Genomic DNA, 15,377 nt, shown 5'->3' on the forward strand with positions numbered 1-15,377 from the left:
TCGCTTAACCACCAGGACTGCTCGCTAAGAGTATATCCAAAGAGGAAGGTGTTTTCTCGACCAGTTGACACCACCACGTGCAGACCATGCAAGGGAAGGGAGGAGAGAAGCTGTCCAAGTGACAGCTCCGGTTACCCCCTGACGATGGTATAAGAAGGCTCCCTCGACCATCGGATCATGGCTATCCTCACCAGGGTACTGCAATCTGCCTCAATTTTATTCTGTACTTCCAAAGATTGTACACTACTCACCATGCATCCCAGTGCACTGGTTGGCCTCCTGGCCTTTGCTGCCGCGGCCTCGGCCATCCCTGCCAACCCCAGCCATAAGGCGCACTCCGACTCGGCCATTCAAAACCTCAAGTCCAAGATCAAGAATGTCGTGGTGCTGGTCATGGAGAACCGCTCCCTGGACAATCTGCTGGGAGGGCAGACCATCAAGGGCTTGGAGAACCCCATCAACAACGGCCCCTTCTGCAACCCGTACAACATCACCGATCTCTCTCAGGGCACCGTCTGCAGTGCGGCCCGAGACTACGACTCGGTCACCGATGATCCCGATCACGCCGTCTATGGCAACAACATCGAGTTCTACGGCACCTTCACCCCCGACAATGCGGCCATCGCGCAGGGCAACTTGACCCCTTCCCAGCAGGGGTTCGTCACGGAGCAGCTGCGTCTGTACAGCGCCGATGCCAACCGCACCGAGCTCTCCACGCAGGTCATGAACTACTACACCGAGCAGCAGGTGCCGGTGCTCACCTCGCTGGTGCAGAACTATGTCGTTTTCAACCACTGGCACTCGGATGTGCCTGGCGTATGTCCCTCTCACAAATCCACTATAACCTAATGGCAACCTGCTAACTCATCCAGCCCACCAACCCTAACCGGGCTGCTCTCACCTCGGGTACTTCCTACGGCCACGGCACCAACGACGAGGGTTTCGACAACCACGTCTTCCCCCAGCGGTCCATCTTCCAGCAGCTGACCGAGACCGGCCACTCGTGGATCAACTACTGGGACACGGCCGGGGGCACGGGCCCGGATGCCGAATTCTACAACTGGACCTACACCTCCAACAACACCAACAAGGTCAAGGCCCTGGAGCAATTCTACACCGACGCTGCGGCCGGCGCCCTCCCCGAATTCAGCTACATCAACCCCTCCTGCTGCGGCGTGGGCACCAACTCCATGCACCCCAGCGGACTCATCTCCGACGGCGAGAAGCTCATCAAGAACGTCTACGACTCCCTCCGCGCGGGGCCCCAATGGAACGAAACCCTCTTCATCCTGAGCTTCGACGAAACCGGCGGTTTCCACGACCACGTGCCCCCACCCCTGGCCCCCCGGCCCGACAATCTCACCTACACCGCGACCACCCCATCGGGCGAAGACTACACCTTCACCTTCAACCGTCTCGGCGGACGCATCCCCACCCTCCTGATCTCCCCCTGGGTCGGCAAGGGCTACGTCGAACAAAAGGGCACCAGCGTCACCGGCGAGTCCGTCTCGTACTCCGCTTCCTCGATCCTGCGCACCCTGGGCTACCTCTGGGACTTTGACCCCTTCACCCCCAGGGTGGAGTATGCCCCGTCTTTTGGACATCTGGTGCAGACGCACGCCCGGGATAATACCCCGACGGCGTTGCCGAGTCCGGTGGCGTTTCGGAAGTAGATGATAGCATGTGGTAGATGTTTTTAAAGGGGATTTATAAAGGGAAAGTTAGGGTTAGAATGGGAGCTGTGTTGGGAATTACATAGGATATAGTGTGTATGAGTGATGATAATGCAATATAAACATTGTAATATGTTCATCTCTATCCTTGGATGTTGTAGGATATAGTGAGGTGTAGAAAGTGACGGTCTATTAGGGATTGAATGGACTTGCAGACGTTGATAGATATGTGTGGCATGGTGATTGCTATCCAGTGGCTGCTTTGTGCTTGTTTAATGTATCAAAACATGGTTGATACATCTCGTGTCTTGCGTATTAGTCCTTGGGATGCAGAGTGTCCTGTGCTTGCACCATTGGCTATTTGCTGTGCGAATAATGTAGATGGCCTAACCTGACCTATTCACTCTCTGCATGGAGCTAATTAGAGCCTCTGCGTCTTGAATGGTCATCCATGTGCTCGAGGTTATGAGCAGGCATTCGGTATCCAATGGGACTCCTTCGTACTGCATGAAGTAAGGTATGCGGCCAAGCTCTAAAGTTAAAGCATACGAGGTTTCGATGATTGAGGCGCTAGAAGACATATAACGTGTTACACTACTTTGACTCCTACCAGCAGCAACCTCAAGGCTACATCTGCACTGCCTTCGATTCCAGCTCATGATTTGAGCCATCTGCAACGCCCCACTGCACACCCCCATAGCCATTGGCAGCCAAATAGTCCTTCCACGCCTGATCCTCATTGTCCAGCGCGTGATCCGTATCCTGAAATACAAACCACGCCAGTAACCCCCCAAGAACGGCGAACCCCGAGCCAATGAGAAACACCGCCTGCGTGCCGCGAAACTCATCGTCTCCCCAGCTGGCCAAGATAGGCTTGAAGACCGCTGTGCCGATGGCTGCCCCCGCCTTGCTCCACGCCGCAGCAAACCCCACGGCGTGCCCGCGAATCGCCGTTGGGAAGCTTTCACTGGCCGTCACGACAATCGTCGATCCGGGACCCACCTCTCCCAATGTCAGGAAGACGCCATAGAGCACGATGAAGAGGGGCAGCGAGTTTTGTATAGGGCCCAGCGCGCCACCCAGGATAAAACCCAGCGCGGCCTGGAGAAAGTACCCGAGCGCCATGGTCCGCCGTCGCCCAATCCGGTCGGACAGGAAGCCCCCGATGAATGCCCCGGGGATGTAGAAACAGTTGATGAGGGTGCCCCAGGCCATGGTCAGCGCAAGGGAGGAGCTCGGGTTCACGCGATCGACAATAGTGGATGAAAACAGCCCAAAGGGGTACGAGATGTAGTTATAACTAGCATTTGTATTAGAACCACAACCAACAACGTGGACTCAACTACCCACATGAACCAAGACCCGCAGGTGCCCAGCAACGGACGCCAATATCGCTTCAGGGCCAACCAGTAGGGCACGGCTTGCTTCTGCATCGCACTCTTGCGATAGGCCGAGCTGACGGCCATGCGGTACCGGAACCAGAAGATCGAGAGCGGAGGGATCACACCCAGCGCGAGGGAAATCCGCCAGACGGCTTCGTAGTGACGGACCTCTTGGTGAAAGCAGAGCAGCAGCAGCAGAGGAACCAGGGCACCAAATGCGAACCCAAGGGAAGCCGACAGGTCTGCAATCATGGCAAATATAAACCCGCGTTTGTTCCGGACGGCCGAATCCTCGTCGGTCGCTTCTGCAGCACCAGCCCCGGCGACCGGATACTCCCTGGAGATGATTAAGTCACAGCTTAGAATTGCTTGGGATAGTCGAACTCACCCACCCGCGCCCACACCAGCGATTCCTCTGGCGATAATCAACATCCAAAACATCCCATCTCGATCCGTTCCGCTCGCACCGGCGCTCAAAGCGATCCCTAGAACCAGGATGACGGTGGTCAAGACGGCGCCGGTCTTACGGCCCAGTTTATCGGACACGTATCCGAAGGACAACATGCCTATGATCATACCTACCATGAAGGCGTTGGACAGACGCGATGCGACAGCCGTGGTGAGGGCCTTTGGGTAGATGACTTCCATAACTAGCTCAAGGTTGCCGATGATGGATGCGTTGAAACCGTCGGAGCCAATGGCCAGACCGGAGAATACAATCATCAGCAAGACGGAGAGTTTTGAGGTCTTTCGACGGCCTTGGTCCGGAGCGACATCTTCAACGGCCTCTGGTGATACCTGCACTTGGGTCTGTTTGGCAGGCGGAGCTGTTTCCGCCGCTTGTACCGCGTCTCGACCCTCTTTGTGAGCCATCTCAGCGGTCAACTTGCGTCTTCCTGAAGCCTATAATAACAGTTATCTGAACCTAGAAAGCCCCGCCATGACGAGGTGCGTGTATTTATCTCTGCTGGCCCTGGCTATCTGTCCCGTGTGTCGGCCGATCCGAGCTTCCTGTTCCCGCAAGAGACTGGCCAACGTCTCTGATAAGCCCAAGGAAACGCGGCCTGGATGCGGACCAACCGCGATATTTGCCGATAAGCTACAATTCGCAAGGGCATCGCCAGAGAATCCAATCATAGAAGAATCCAGCCAGGCGGGGAACCTCCAGCTCGAATCCTTCGGCGCATCTTCCCCTCTTTACCAAGTCCTGCAGGCGCTCGGATCTCCTCCGACTCCTGCAGAAGCACGGCGATAAATCCATCGTCTGAAATCCAAGTTACTTTCACATTCTCCTCAATGTCGGCAGCAACCATGCTGGACAAGCAGATTGAGTCTCTGCCGTTGGCGGAAAGGCCGCTACTTCGTCAATCACCGCATCACCACCGGAAGACTATTCTGCACTTCGTTACCGGCGCTGGTCTACTGCTGCTTAGCATCTACACGCTCTTCCCAGTAAGTATGTTTCGCGGGCAGGAGTAACGGCGGGATCTGACTCCAAGGCAGAGCCTGTCGCTCTTCCGCCCCATCGAGCAACCCTCATCGGTTTCGCGATATCATGCCTTCGAGAAATGTTCAATTGAGAATCTGCGAGAGACCGGGTACTACTTTTTGGATACTGCTGCACCCATCACAGTTGAGGAGTTCGATGAGCGCCGCAACCGCCTCGCGAGGGCTCTGATCGCTGATGGGGCGGACGCCTTTGTCGTGGAGCCAGGGTATACGTTCAAATACTATGCCAACGTGAGCCAGCCGGAATGGGAGGTGTGGGAGGTCAGCGCTCTTCTCCCCAGAACACCAGCATATGTGTACTGATTCTGCTAGCCGGAGGAACGCCCCTTTCTTATGGTGGTGCAGCCTTATCGTCACTCGTCGGGCTTGGTTACCGCAAAGACGACGTTCCTAGCCCCGTCGTTCGAGGCTGAGCGAGCCCGACTACTGAACATGCCGTTTCTCGAGCCGATCGAGATCATTCCTTGGGAGGAACATTGGAACCCCTACGACACACTGAAAAAGTCGGTCATCTTCTCCGCCCTGGATCGGACACCTCGACTCATGGTGGATGAGGAGATGAGGGACTTTATCCAACGGGGTCTCGGTCACTCGGGATTCGACATCGTCGGGCTGGGGGGAGAAGTGGAGCGAGTCCGGCAGATTAAATCCGACAGCGAAGTGGGAATTTTGCGCGCTGTGAACACCGGGACTGTGGAAGCCGTACGGCAGATGCGGAAATGTTCGTGATCCCAACTCGGTCGCGCTCGGACAGGCTGACTCTCACTAGGTTTGTACCCCGGTCTCACCGAGAGTGAGATCGCTAATGTTCTGGACAATACCCTTCGCTCGGCTGGGTTGGAGCCATTCTTCGACATTGTCTTGTTTGGTATGTGTCCTACCGCTGCAAAAGTGCGAGGTTGACCGTGGAGGTAGACGAGAATGCCGCGAACCCACATGGAGGCACCAATGGTTCGAAGGTGCTTGAGCCGGAAACATTTGTTTTAATTGACGTCGGGTGAGCTTATACGCAGGATCGCTCCTCGCCGTTGCTGCTGCTGACCGATGCAAGCGCCCATCTTCTGGGGTATTCGTCGGACATCTGTCGCACATTCTTCCCTCCGTTCCTTGATCCACCGACACCGGATATGCCCGTCTCAGCACGTTTGAGAGAGAAGTTGGATGTAAGTCGCGATTCACCACATGCGCAAGCGAGATATATTGATTGACCGCTATAGGTGTGGGACATTGTTTTTGAAGCTCAAACCCAATCCATTGGGCAGTTCCAGGTCAACGCCAGTGCTGCCAGCGTCGACATCGCGGCTCGGAAGGTGATCACGGACGGTGGATATGGGGAGGCCTTCACCCATCGTGTTGGGCACGGGATTGGAATCAAAGGTGAGTTTCCTGGGTCCGTGTGGGGGAAGGAGGTTTGTTCGGCGGGTCAGACTCATGCTGATGTCTCGAATTATCTAGCTCATGAAAGCCCCTATCTGAACAAGGGTAACCATGCGACTCTCCTTCAAGCCGGGATGACGTTCACCTCGGAACCTGGAGTGTATCTGGTGGATCGATTCGGGGTGCGGCACGAGGACATCTTTCTGGTGCGGGAGGATGGGGAGGCCGAGTTGTTGACCGGTCGCCGGGCGCAGGGGCCTTGGGATCCTTGAGCGTCCATTGCGGGTAACACATGCAATATGGGGACTCGTAGGAAACGAGGTTCGAAAAGAGTCAAGAAGTAGTTTAAAATTGATGCAGACGAGGCGAGGAGATGGTGTTGGTTTTTGTTGTTGCTCCCCAACTCGGGGGATGTGGAGGATGTGGAGGATGCGGAGGACGCGGAGGACGCGGAGGACGCGAAGGCAGTTGAGATAGTGCGGAGCCTCAGGCATCTCTCGCACGGGACCCGATGGCTTCCCGGTCGGCTTCCCTCCATCTGTTAGATTGTTAGTAGTTACTGCCAGTCATTTGGAGCAATTGACCCAGGAACAACCACTTCAGAGGTCTTTCATGATTTGTTACTCTACCAATGGCATCTGCGCACATTTGATGCCATGTAGTAGTAGTCAGGAGCTCTCGAGCCGTCATTCACTACTTTGCGTTTACTACTACTAGTATGAGTACTAGTAATGACCAACTCTCTCTCCTCCAAAATATATAGTACCAATCTGCTACTCCTACACCTGGCACTATCATTCATCCACGGGCGGACAGAACCACTACTAGTACATTTACTAGTATTTCTCTAAGAGTAGTTATTCTAAATGCTACTACTCCTTCCAATGGATACTCTTGGCTGATTATTATACTCTACTGCTCAGAAACCAATGCCCTCAATTGTTTTCCGACGGAGTCTCTGCAACCACCCCACGCGTTTCTATAATGAGTCAGCTCCGAGTCAGCTGATGATTAGCGGAAAATGGCGGCGGAGAAAGAACAAGCGGCGGATTCAATCGCGGGACCGGATTTCCTGTCAGTAACAGTCAGTCAGTTAGTCCACTGGAGTATCCTACAGGCAAGCAGATGAGCTGCAGCATCCAACTGTTCAATTCGAAGGGGCATATGCGTGGGCTTCGGTGTGACTCTACCTACATCCGCCCGTCAAGCTGTGTGCGGAACTCCGCAACAGCAAGCGGAAAATGACGGCCAGCGAGGAGCCTTCACCCGCCACACGCGCGCGAAAGATCCGAAAGGTAACCCGCGCCTGTGATGCGTGCAAGGCCAAAAAGAAGGCCTGTACGGGCAACATCCCCTGTGGTCCCTGCTCCCGCCGTCACTTGGCATGCACCTACGACTCCGCCTACAATCGGGGGGTGGCGCTGAGCCCTCCTCCCTCTTCATCGCGTCCTAAGCACCATCGCCCACTGCGGGAGGACGGCGACTCATGTAGCAACCCAGACCCGGCTCCTGGTGTCATCCGGCCCCAGCATTCGTCCCCTGTACTTCGTTCAGCTGCCGGATATTCACGGCCAGGCTTGCAAATCAGCCCTGCATCGGGGCCAGGTGCCATTCAGTCTGCTATCCTTGATGCATCTGCTCGACGAGACTCAGCAGACGGTCACTACTGGGGCCCCAGCTCAGCACATTCATTCCTTGGTCGAGTCGTGGAAGACTTACATGCCACTCCGTCGAGTTCCATTGCCCCTGCACAGGAGCCCGATGCCTCAGCAACCGTCTCCATCTTCTCCCACGGTGATCGTGTAGTTCCCGAGGTTCAGCTATCGGATTTTGTCTGGCCAGACCAGGCCAAGGCCAAAAGCTTAATCCGCCGTTATTTCGAGTTTGCGGCGCCGACCTACCGCGTGCTCCATCAGCCTACGCTCCATGCCCTGGTACAACGCTTGTACGAGAATAGTTCGGAGGGCCATGGAATCGGCAGCCAGCTCGATGAAGCATCCCAAGCTATCATCCTCTTGCTACTGAGTACTGCAGCCATGTTTCGGGTCGACGAGGACGGGCGTATGAGGGATGCTGATGAGGATGGCTGGCGCAAGAGCGAGCTATACTACGCACAGGCAGAGCATCTGCTGTCGCTCGAGACGGGTGCCCCTACCCTGGCCTCGGTGCAGGCTCGTTTCTTGATGGTGCTTTATCTGCTAAGCTCCTCTCGCGCACAGAAGGCGTGGTTTGTGTTTGGCACAACGGTCCAGCTAATGATGGCCCTGGGTCTGCACAACAGACGGTCGAGGAGGCACCATGAAGAACAAGAGGACTTGGTGCAGCAGGAGTGTCAACGGCGCCTTGTATGGTGCTCTTACACCCTGGACAAGTACCTCAGTGTAATTCTGGGTCGACCACGACTGTGGCATGACGAAGACTTGGATGAAGACCTTCCCACACGCGTCAACGACGAAGACCTGACGAGGCGGGAAAAGCGATCGTCAAGACGCGATTGTGTGATGGACGCGCCGGTCTTTCATGCCGTATTGGCGCAGATCCTCACCCAGGCGGCCAAGGAACCTTACGTTCTCACAGGTCTCGCCGACCGAGCGGAGGTTGACACCATCAGAGGCCTGTGTGACAAGATCGCACGATGGCAAGCGGAACTGCCTCCATTTCTCTCCGGGGTCATCCAGCCCAGTAGCTTGGTTCCGGTGTTTCGGCGCCAGCTGACTGTTTTGCAGCTGGCTCGCCATCATGCCTTGATGTTTATTACACGACCTCTCTTACTGCGGGACTACGGGGAAATGTGGCCCGAACACCGACGCAGTTATCGATACCACCTGCATCTCTGTCTCACCGCAGCGCGAGATGCGATAGAACTGATCCTTAGTTTCGTGCGTGAGGATGAGTTGTTCCCAGCATTCTGGTACTCACAATACGTCGCATTCAATGCTCTATCGATCATTTATCTATACCTGATCCAGGTCCGACGCAATCGTTTGCCATCTGTGACTCTTAACTTTGCCGCGAGCCCGGACAGTGCCTTGCATGCGGATATAGACGAATCTACGTTGTATCGGTTGTCTGAGACAGCAGTGACACACCTCGCCGACGCAACAGCTCGCAACGCCCCTTCTTGGAAATACAGTGTCATTCTGCAGGGTCTGCGACACGAGCTGGCCCGCCTGGGGTCCCCGATGCTGGAAACCGACGACACCCAAGCTACGGAGCCGATTGAGTTATCCCGCACCGTTTCTGAATCGATCCGTCGATCCGCCGAGGAGGGAGGTGAGCCGGGTCGCCGTGAGCAGCATGCAGGACCCACCGCGGTCGGAGATTATGACGCTGATTTGAACGGGCTGCCGACCATATTCACTGGACTGGATCCTGCTGTTGATCCAGGATTGCTCGACCCGAGGACCCAATCCCTTTTGGACACATTCGTCATGGGCGAAAACGTGGCTCTTGACTTCTGGCCACAGTTGGAAAGCCTACCGATCAGTAAGTTGCCATTCTGCAGTCGATGGAGGCGATCAATAAGTGCTAATAGACTCAGCATATCCTGGCTGATACGGATTAGATACAGACTCCGGCCCGCGACGGAGCCAGAAACCGTCAACTACGAGATCTGAACCCACCGACCCCTAGGGAGTCCCTTTATGTTGTTGTACAACATCTCCGGGAATGATGCCTACGTAAGAGCTAGGAAGAGACCGGCTTACTCAGTCAGAAGAACGTTGAAAAGTCTGAAAGTTGGGATGCTGCCATTAATTTTCACCCCGATTTCTCACATGCTCAGCTGCAAATTACCAGATATACTTGTAACGAATCTGTCCGTCCTCGTCCTCCGCTCTTTGTGCCTTCACGTTGAGTGTATGGAGATATAACGCCAGCAGCCCTGTTAGGACGATTCCGGCTGCAGCAAACGCTGAAAGGGTGATTCCACCAGGCCGGTACTGTGGTGAATCGGATGTGGGAAAGAAATAGGAGCCGTATATATTGGACGAGTTGCCGAACAGGTTGACCAAAGCGTACACAATGGCCCGCTTGGTGCGCGTCCGGGGAATCGTACTCGCAATCCAGGCTTGAACGACGTTGAACGCAGAATACGAGCCCGCGCACATCAAGAACATTCCGATGTACCTGACCGCAGTGGCGCGCGAGGAGATGACCATGACGTTTCCCACGATGTCCACGATTAGAGGCCATGCGATCAGAACTGCGCGCTTGCTCGTTCGATTGGCGATGAAGGAATTGCCCAGGGCGGTGATGAAGCCAAAGACGTAGACCGGAGCTGTGATCAGCAGCGTGATGATGTTGCTGAACCCCAATGTTTTGACAATGGTCTGATGATGTTAGTGGCAAACGACGATAGTAAGGAGAAAACATAATATTTGCTTACGGGGAAGAAATATGTCCAGCTTTGAGACGTGAGCTGGCAGACTTGGATCAAAATTAACATCCAGGCCTTGGGATCCAGGAACGCATCCCGCAAGGCCTCACGGATGGATCCATTCTCATCGACTTCATCATTTGCGGCGCGGGCAAGACGCCATTCGGCAAAGCGCTGCTCCTGCTCCGATAGCCATTTCCGCTGTCCAGAGCGCGGAAAGTCCGGGAGGAGTACGACGGCGAGCAGGCCGGCCACCATTGTGCCAGCCCCTTCAATGATGAACAGCCACCTGTGCGCGCAAATATTAGTTATACGCCCAGAATATACCAGGGGTCACTAACCTCCAGCCTTCCAGCCCGCCCTTGCCGTTCAGTCCACTCATGACGCCCGCGGCGAACATGCTGCCAAACCCGTTGGCGATGGTATTTCCACAATACACGACGGCTACTCGCACAGCGATCTCAGACGGCTTATACCAGGAACTTATCAGTAGTCTAATTGGGTTGGCAAGTCAGTATCCGTTGGCTGGGTCATCAGGGTTCAGGAAGGGTACCTACAAAGCCCCGGGAAAGAACGGTGACTCGGCGAACCCGAGGAATACACGCACGCACATGATGCCAGCGAAATTCTGCGCTGCCGCCATACAGATCGAAATCCCTCCCCAGATGAAGATGGCTGCTGGGATGTAGCGGGAGGGTTTTAGACGGGTCAACAGAATATTACTTGGCACCTGGCCTAGCAGATAGCCGACAAACTTTGCATCAATGATCAGCACTAATTCGCATCTCGGAGGTTGGAACTTGACATACCATGATGGCTACCGCCGTTTGGTATTGCGTGTCCGACAGGCCTAGGTCTTCCTGCAGACCTCCCAGACGGGCATTGGCGATGTTGGAGCGGTCCAGGATGTTGAAAATGAACAGTAGGAACAACGAAGAAATCAGATGCAGATCAATCTTGCGCACCACTGCCTGCGGTCAGCATCATACAGTCACCGTCGTAAGATGGAAGCAAGTATAGACTTACGGCGCTTCTCCAGGTCCCGTTCCTCCTCAGGAGTCAAACCCTCGAACGACTCGTCCACCACGTCCAATGGCTTCCCGGTGGACTCGACATGACGAGATGATGCTTTGGTGTCAACCTCGGCCATGCTGCCGGACTACGTGTTGAGTACTGCCGGGGCTACAACAGCCGATATCGGACAATATCTAGAACCCAAGCCGCAAGAGGATGCTTGGACCTAGTGAAGCGGGGATGACAAGAACGAATATTGAGTAGGCCGGTGGATGGGCAAGATGGTACCGACAGAAGAGGACAAGTAGGAAGCAGAATTCGATCTCCTTCGAAGACCATACCATCATCGGTTTTATATTGCTCCCCAGCTGCAGTCGACTGCTGTACCCCAGATGCCAAGCAACCATCATCTTCCACCGTCAGTGCGGGGTCTCCACAGGCGGGAAAGGAGCGGATATCCTCCCCCAGTCTGGAGTTGGCGAGACTGGCACTGGCCCCCGGACTTGTTCCGGGTCTTCGTATCGGCATATCAGCATCAGACCATGTCCTGGATCTACCCGGGCTCGAGTGGGGGCGTGTCAGCTTCCCCAGATGACTTTCAAAGGCTTCGATCATGCCCAAACGGAGTGTCCAGATGCTTATACAGAGTGCCCGAGATGCATTAGCTTTGACATCGACATCCTATATGCCTCCCTCCAGCACGGTATCGCGTATATAGGTGCATATACCCTTTATCCATGTCGCGGATAAGCATTCAACCGTTCTATCGTTGTACACCTTGCTTGTTGCATTATGTGATCCGTTTTTATCCTAGCGGTCGCTAATGTTAGCTAGCTCGCCACCCGACTGGACCGCAACAATAACTCTAAACCCCTTCATGGGATTGGGATGGCTCTATATGTAGGCCTTCCCGCCATTTCCGTTGTATATCCGCTTCTGAGGCTGTAGATCGCCTCGGGCATATAAACCCTTTCCCGACAGTGTCAGGTGGATGACACATTCATATGCCAGTAGCCTATCGCATATCCCCCATCTACGTCATGTGTGAGGACATCATGGAGGACAAAGTTAAGCTCTGGCATCATGACTCAGATGACTCGTTTTGTGCTAGATCGTGGGTTGGGCTGGGTTTACTTCAACCCTGCCGTATCCTGGCTGTTGATTGTGTGCGAAGCTACTACGGATACCGATGCAAGTGACACGTATCTGCAATTATCAGTACAGATTCGGAGCTGGATATTTCCCTAACAAGACACTCTTCTAGTGGAAGCTATTCATGGTACCACCATGAAGACTTGATTGATGACTACGCCAAATTGCATTGCGTTAGGTCATATCAGGCTAGCTGGTCCTACATTGTTCGATGCTACAAGATTGCAACTCCATTTGGAGGACTGGCCACCCCTCCGGGGACCTAGTTAGGGAAGAAATTGTCAATGATTGAATATAATCGGTTCACAGTCGACAGCCAGACTCACCTTCAATGGAACACTGGTGAAGAAGAATGACCAGCGCTGCCTCTTGCGACATTCCTCACTCAGCTGCTCCAGATCGAACATCTCCCCGATCGGAAGCCCCCAGCCGGCCAGCAGCCACTCATGGAGCCAGTACTTGGAGTCTTGGCACGGCCACGCCTCGAAACTCGGGGTGTCACTCGCGACAGCAGCAAATTCCTTGTCCCACAGCCACCGGAGAGTGGCCTCGGAGGACTCGAGCCCGATCGCTGGGGGCGCGGGAATCTCGGCGAGCGCAGAAATCTCGTTCTGAGATAGTTGTGCATATCCCCGTCCCCAGCCTGCTCGGACGAACAAGATATCACCGGGTTTCAACTCTGTACCTTGGGCCTGGGCGATCTCCTCCAGAACAGCCACTGTGATTGACTGAGTTGTGAAAGGCTTCACTGGGACATTGTTGGTCTCTGCCCAAGCGACATAATCCAACAGAACTCCCCGTCCGATTATACCACCGGCGTCCACCCACGCTAGAAGGAGCGTTAGAGTATTCGCCTGAGACACGATTTGCGAGACAGTGGGTATACGTACCGTGGATTCCATTGACTTTGGTAGCCAGTATATCCTCCAGGGTACGGCCGTTGAAGTAGAGTCGCTGTGCCTGGTAGCCAAAATGCCGTAAACCGTCCCACTGCGAGCTGACCTGGGTGTTGAAGTGCAGGATGTCGTCGTTGACCGAGGCAGGGGCTTTATTGGAGATGGTCTGGACAAACGGGGCACGATTGGCGGCCGGCGTGGAGATGCGATCCAGCGGCCAGTCGGTGGAGATGCGAACCCCATCGCGGATTTCACTCACCGCGGCACACGTTCGCTCGGGCGTGAGGAGATTCAGCATGCCACACTGGTCGTTGGGTCCAAATAATCCCCAAGCATTGCCGGGGGGACCCGCCTTGTCGAGTGGCAGGTCATCGAAGGCGGGTTTGTGGCTAGAGGACATTGCGTTGCAGCTATTCCACTGAGAAGTGTTTGGCGGGGAGGAAACAAGAGTGGATCATGAGGATGCATTGCATCTTTGGAATGGAGTTATCATCTTCTCCGAAGGCTTTGTTTATCCGCCGTTTGGTGTCGGATTTCCGACCCACTTGGTGTGCTGCTGGACTATATCAATCACCACCATTCTGTAGTCATCTTCCCTCCTTCCTGCCAAAACAAAGATAGATCTGTCATCCATCATGTCTTTACCATCCCACTTCACCCTTAATACCGGCGCCAAAATCCCTGCCGTGGGATTCGGCACCTGGCAAGCCAAACCCCTCGAGGTGGAGAACGCCGTCGAGGTGGCCCTCAAAGAGGGTTATCGCCACATTGACTGCGCCGCCATCTATCGCAACGAGACCGAAGTCGGCAATGGCATTCGCAAGTCTGGGGTGCCCCGCGAAGAGATCTTCATCACTGGCAAGCTATGGAACACGAAGCATGCCCCGGAGGACGTGGAGCCCGCACTTGACAAGACCTTGCAGGATCTGGGCGTCACCTACCTGGATCTCTATCTCATGCACTGGCCCTGGTAAGTGACATCTGCTCATTTTTCAGCATGGTCGGGTGGAGTCCAAAGCATTGACCCTTGTACAGCGCCTTCAAGGGTGGCGACAAATGGTTCCCTCTCAACGAGGATGGAGTGTTCGACTTAGCCGACATTGACTATATTACCACCTACCGCGCCATGGAGAAGCTGCTAGCAACCGGCAAAGTACGCGCCATCGGTGTATCCAACTTCAATATCCGTCGCTTGGAGGAGCTGTTGGGTCAAGTCTCCGTCGTGCCCGCCGTCAACCAGATTGAAGCCCATCCCTACCTCCAACAGCCGGAGCTCCTGCAATACTGCCAGAGCAAAGGCATCCTCATCGAGGCCTACTCTCCCCTGGGTAACAACCAGACCGGTGAGCCGCGCACGGTGGACGACCCGCTGGTGCACCGCGTGGCGGCCGAGCTTAGCCTGGACCCGGGACCACTGTTGGCCAGCTGGGGCGTGCAGCGTGGCACCGTCGTGCTATCCAAGAGTGTCACACCCGCTCGGATAGCAGCGAACTTGCGAGTCCGGGCGTTGCCAGAGGGGGCCTTCGCGCAGTTGAACTCGCTGGAACGCCACAAACGCTTCAATTTCCCGGGGCATTGGGGGTATGACATCTTCGAGGAAGTGGGTGAGGAGGCGGTGCGCCAGACTGCACTGGCCGCGGGACCCAGTAACAAGGTTAAGTTTACTGTTTAGCCGAGCGCAAGGTACTTTAGAATAATAGAAGAAACTTGAGTGGTTTGGCAACTTTTGGAAACCTGAGATGCAACCCGACCAATGCGTCAGCACTTTAATACAGCCGGTCAGATCTCCGGCAGTGATTGGTCGCAGTGCGCCGATCTGAAATGACTGAATAACGGTTCTAACCCCGGATTTCGATTCTGCGGTGGATAAGACTGATTGGACGCTCAGACGATGTTCCTGCGGTTCAATGTAGAACGATCCATGGATTGCAGGTCAGGCGAGGTCAAGGTAGCCGAGCGCCGGACGTCTTCACTCCCCCGACTTCGTTCCTTGCCG

At 54.9% G+C, this 15,377-nt stretch overlaps 7 protein-coding genes across 7 annotated transcripts; 4 read left to right on the plus strand and 3 right to left on the minus strand.

Moving 5' to 3' along the window:
• Nucleotides 1–252: 252 nt before the first annotated feature.
• Nucleotides 253–1,673, plus strand: ASPBRDRAFT_27182 (phosphoesterase superfamily protein; the record flags this gene model as incomplete). The annotated part of the gene is made up of 2 exons (XM_067622340.1): nt 253–816; nt 873–1,673. 2 exons carry the CDS (start codon nt 253–255, stop codon nt 1,671–1,673), a joined length of 1,365 nt encoding a protein of 454 aa, XP_067481384.1.
• A 627-nt stretch (nt 1,674–2,300) lies between these two features.
• ASPBRDRAFT_192873 (uncharacterized protein) lies at nt 2,301–3,928 on the minus strand (the record flags this gene model as incomplete). The annotated part of the gene is made up of 3 exons (XM_067620539.1): nt 2,301–2,973; nt 3,024–3,392; nt 3,444–3,928. The coding sequence occupies 3 exons, from the start codon at nt 3,926–3,928 to the stop codon at nt 2,301–2,303; spliced, it is 1,527 nt and encodes a 508-aa protein (XP_067481385.1).
• Nucleotides 3,929–4,366: 438 nt separating this feature from the next.
• ASPBRDRAFT_52306 (uncharacterized protein) lies at nt 4,367–6,213 on the plus strand (the record flags this gene model as incomplete). The annotated part of the gene is made up of 8 exons (XM_067626874.1): nt 4,367–4,507; nt 4,559–4,825; nt 4,877–5,285; nt 5,334–5,432; nt 5,480–5,561; nt 5,616–5,727; nt 5,782–5,941; nt 6,020–6,213. 8 exons carry the CDS (start codon nt 4,367–4,369, stop codon nt 6,211–6,213), a joined length of 1,464 nt encoding a protein of 487 aa, XP_067481386.1.
• Nucleotides 6,214–7,182: 969 nt separating this feature from the next.
• Nucleotides 7,183–9,496, plus strand: ASPBRDRAFT_52307 (uncharacterized protein; the record flags this gene model as incomplete). Its single annotated transcript, XM_067626875.1, has 2 exons — nt 7,183–9,427; nt 9,483–9,496. The coding sequence occupies 2 exons, from the start codon at nt 7,183–7,185 to the stop codon at nt 9,494–9,496; spliced, it is 2,259 nt and encodes a 752-aa protein (XP_067481387.1).
• A 236-nt stretch (nt 9,497–9,732) lies between these two features.
• ASPBRDRAFT_119289 (uncharacterized protein) lies at nt 9,733–11,469 on the minus strand (the record flags this gene model as incomplete). The annotated part of the gene is made up of 6 exons (XM_067617240.1): nt 9,733–10,272; nt 10,329–10,608; nt 10,661–10,813; nt 10,877–11,073; nt 11,129–11,286; nt 11,346–11,469. 6 exons carry the CDS (start codon nt 11,467–11,469, stop codon nt 9,733–9,735), a joined length of 1,452 nt encoding a protein of 483 aa, XP_067481388.1.
• Nucleotides 11,470–12,699: 1,230 nt separating this feature from the next.
• Nucleotides 12,700–14,008, minus strand: ASPBRDRAFT_171001 (uncharacterized protein; the record flags this gene model as incomplete). Its single annotated transcript, XM_067619700.1, has 3 exons — nt 13,376–14,008; nt 12,812–13,314; nt 12,700–12,747 (listed from the first exon to the last, which is right to left on the minus strand). The coding sequence occupies exons 1-3, from the start codon at nt 13,779–13,781 to the stop codon at nt 12,700–12,702; spliced, it is 957 nt and encodes a 318-aa protein (XP_067481389.1). The 5' UTR covers nt 13,782–14,008.
• Nucleotides 14,009–14,016: 8 nt separating this feature from the next.
• Nucleotides 14,017–15,053, plus strand: ASPBRDRAFT_119593 (uncharacterized protein; the record flags this gene model as incomplete). The annotated part of the gene is made up of 2 exons (XM_067617267.1): nt 14,017–14,351; nt 14,417–15,053. The coding sequence occupies 2 exons, from the start codon at nt 14,017–14,019 to the stop codon at nt 15,051–15,053; spliced, it is 972 nt and encodes a 323-aa protein (XP_067481390.1).
• Nucleotides 15,054–15,377: the final 324 nt, after the last annotated feature.

This window comes from Aspergillus brasiliensis (assembly GCF_001889945.1).
Source record: "Aspergillus brasiliensis CBS 101740 unplaced genomic scaffold ASPBRscaffold_3, whole genome shotgun sequence".
Lineage (NCBI taxonomy): Eukaryota > Fungi > Ascomycota > Eurotiomycetes > Eurotiales > Aspergillaceae > Aspergillus > Aspergillus brasiliensis.